The following is a 3,148-nucleotide window of genomic DNA, read 5'->3' as shown; positions in this document are numbered from 1 at the left end:
CGTGCCGCGACGCCGGCGCCGATGAGGCGTCCAGGCTGACGCAGTGAGAGACCATGCTGGCCCCTCAAAGGCCGCGGGCGGCTCGCCCCCGCCGCACGCGCGACCGCGCGCCTGCAGCGCAACAGCAGGCCGCAGGCCGCGGGCCGCGGGCCGCGGGCCGCAAGCTGCTGCACCGCGGCGCCCCCCCCGCCGCCGCCGCCGCCGCGTCGCGCCTCACTGGCTGCGTATCAGCAGCGGCGTGTACGTTTCGCTGCCGTTCCCGATCGCGCCGTTCGGCAGGCCGCGCGCGGTGGCGCTCTTGGTCGCCTCCTGCGCCACGTCGGCCCAGCGCCGCCGCCGCTGCTCCTCCAGCAGGCGCTGGTGCTGCTGCTCCTCCTCCCACTGCTGCCGGCACTCCTCAAACAGCTGCTCGTCCAGCTCCTGGGGTGACGCGCGCGTATGTGTGTGTGTGAGTGTGTGTGTGTGTGTGTGTGTGTGTATGTGTGTGTGTGTGTGTGTGTGTGTGCGCGCGTGCATGCGTGTGCGCGCGTGTGTGTAAGAGAGAGAGACAATGCGCGCGACCCCTGCACATGTGCGTGCATGCCGGCACGAGCACGTGTGCAAGAAGGCCGTGTGCGAGCAGCATACGCCACTCCAACGACCGTCACAGACCCAAGCGCTTCGACGCAACCCTCTGCACAGCCGGTAGCGCCGCGCTGCGCCGCGCCGCATCTGCGGCCTGCTCGCCAGCCCCTCCCCTGCGCTGCCGCAGGCCGCGCCGCCCCGGCCATCCCTCGGGCCGGGCCTCACCTGGAACATCTTCCGCACGTTGAGCGACAGCCCATGCACCGCCGGATTCCAATGGTTGTCCGCATTGTCCTGTTTCATTACGACATTTTGGTATAAGAGGCAGGGGCGCGTAAAGGGCGGACGCGGCGCCAGGAACGCCGCCCTCAGAGGTTCGGCTCACTGCACGGGGCGCGGCGTCGGCTGCGGCGCCACGAGCCGTCACTCGTGGCGGGGCCACACCGCCCGCGCCGCCTGGCTGCGCCCGCCGTCCCCTGCAGCGGCGCGGGCGACGGGCTGCGTCCTGCTTCAGGATCCAGGGCTGTTTTGAAACCATCAACCAAGGGGACTCCACACAACAATACAAGGGGCCCCTGTGTCGTGCGCACCTGCAGGGGCCCGAAGACCATGGGCAGCACGTCGTGCCTGAACTGCGCCACAAGGCTGACTATGTACTCGTTGTTCCACAGGAACAGGGAGCGCTCCGCGACCTGTGGCGAGGTTAGGTGTGTATGTAGGGTGGAGTGTGTGTGTTTCGAATGTGTTGTGCGGTGTAACTGTGTGTGTCCTTTTGTGCTTGCGTGCGCGCGCGCGCGCGCGTGTGTGTATGTGTGTGTGTGTGTGTGTGTGTGTGTGTGCGTGTGTGCGTGCATGCGCGCGCGCGTGTGTCTGCATCACATCACACACGAACAGGCGCCGCCGCTGAGCCTGAGACAGCCGCCGCACGGCCCCCAGCCGAACCCGCCAGTGGCAGCGCGCTCCTGCCACCCCGGCGGCGGCCGCACCTGGAAGTGGGCGCTGGTGAGGCACCGCGCCAGCTGGCGGAAGAGGGGTACCAGCACGCGCTGGAACTCCGCCGGCTGAGTCAGCTCCAGGACCTCCTCCAGCTCCCCTGGGGCGGTTACACGGGAAGATGGGAGGACGATAAACAGGCACGCGGGCGGTTGCAAACCGGGCGCGCAGGCGGCTACGTGCGCACAATTGCAGGGGGGAGATGAGCAGGGGCAATGACGGCTCGCTGCAGAAGGGCGTGGCGCTCCAGACAAGGCAGAGACTACAAGCCCGTTGTAACCAGCGGCAGGGGTCAGCCGCGCCTGCCCAGGCCTCCGCTGGCAGGCGTTGTGAAGGCCCTGTTGACACGTCCAGTTCCCAGCCCGCTGGGACGCCAGCACCGGCGCGCACACGTGCAGCCAGGGGCAGGCGGACGGCGGCGCGGCGCCCCGGGCGTTGCGGCACTCACCCAGCAGCAGCACCTCCTTCTGGCTGTTGGTAACAGGCCAGAACTTGAGCAGCTGCCGCAGCACCGGGTCCGCCAGCTTCGGGTCCTTCTCCACAAACTGCAGGAGGGATTGGCGTTTAAGATGTGTGTATGCGTGTGTGTGTGTGTTTGCACGCGCGCGTGTGTGTATGTGTGAACTTGGTTGGTTGTGAAGGGAGCAGGCATCTGTGGAACTCGGATCATTGTGTAGGGAGCAGGCGTCTGCGGAGCCACAGTGTCAGCAAGAATGCCCGCCGCGTGCTGTTTTGGGGTCTTGGCCTGGGGCAGTCAACTCAGGGCCACACCTCTTGACTCATGTATGACACGGTGACCGCGCCTGCACTCGCCCCAAGCAAACAAAAGCCAGGGGTGCACAATGCAGCATCTCTGTGGCTGCTGGTGCACGTGTGCCGCCCCGACCCGATTCTGCCTCAGCCACAACCACGCAGCTGCCAGTGATCCATGCGGCTCTCAACCCCCCAACCCACCGGCCCAGCGCCGCCACTACCAGCCCACCCTGCTGCCCCGCAAGTGTCCAACCCCTCCGATCAATGGCCCCCACCACACCCCGCCAGCCCCACCCTCCCACACCCTCCCCTCCTTCAACCCACGTTTGCGCGCAACCCCGACCAAAACCAAACGCATCCTTACCAATACGCGTTGTTCCAAGCTGACCGGTGTGATGCAGCAGGCGAGCTTGTCGTGGTGGGGTGCGGATGGGTGGGATTGCACCCGGGAAACAGATGCATGTACGACCCCCTGCCCCCCCCCCCAAAAACACACAAAGCGCTGACCTGTGTGACGCAGTATGCGAGCTGCTGGTGGTACATGGCGACGCACTTGGGCTTGTGCAGCGGCATGAGCGCGCGCACCAGGAACGCCTTGTGCTCCTCCTTCAGCGGCAGGGCAAAGCCGTTGATGATGGAGCCCTGGGGGTGGGGGGTGCGTGCGTGCATGCGTGTGTGTGTGTGTGTGTGTGTGTGTGTGTGTGCGCGCGCGCGCACATGCGCGCGTGCGTGTGTGTGTTGTCGGAGAGTGTGAGTGTGTGCTTGCGTGTGAGCGTGAGCATGCGTGCGTGTAAAAGAGCGAGAGCGAGCGCGCGCGCGCGCGCGCGGGAGAGAGAGA

At 66.6% G+C, this 3,148-nt stretch overlaps 1 protein-coding gene across 1 annotated transcript in view; it reads right to left on the bottom strand.

The window, feature by feature from the left end:
* Positions 1–213: 213 nt before the first annotated feature.
* Positions 214–3,148, bottom strand: part of MNEG_12306 (Serine/threonine protein phosphatase 2A regulatory subunit B' beta isoform) — a gene marked incomplete at both ends in the record, with an annotated part of 6,721 nt that continues 3,786 nt past the window's right edge. The window contains 6 exons of the mRNA XM_014039223.1: positions 214–420; positions 790–858; positions 1,155–1,256; positions 1,551–1,657; positions 2,006–2,102; positions 2,818–2,952. Coding sequence (XP_013894677.1) covers positions 214–420; positions 790–858; positions 1,155–1,256; positions 1,551–1,657; positions 2,006–2,102; positions 2,818–2,952 — 717 coding nt within the window. The remainder of the gene's footprint in view (positions 421–789; positions 859–1,154; positions 1,257–1,550; positions 1,658–2,005; positions 2,103–2,817; positions 2,953–3,148) is intronic.

Source organism: Monoraphidium neglectum (genome assembly GCF_000611645.1).
Source record: "Monoraphidium neglectum strain SAG 48.87 unplaced genomic scaffold scaffold03177, whole genome shotgun sequence".
NCBI classification, from domain to species: domain Eukaryota; kingdom Viridiplantae; phylum Chlorophyta; class Chlorophyceae; order Sphaeropleales; family Selenastraceae; genus Monoraphidium; species Monoraphidium neglectum.
The sequence above is the reverse complement of the archived record's forward strand: the minus strand, read 5'-3'. Positions and strand labels throughout refer to the sequence as shown.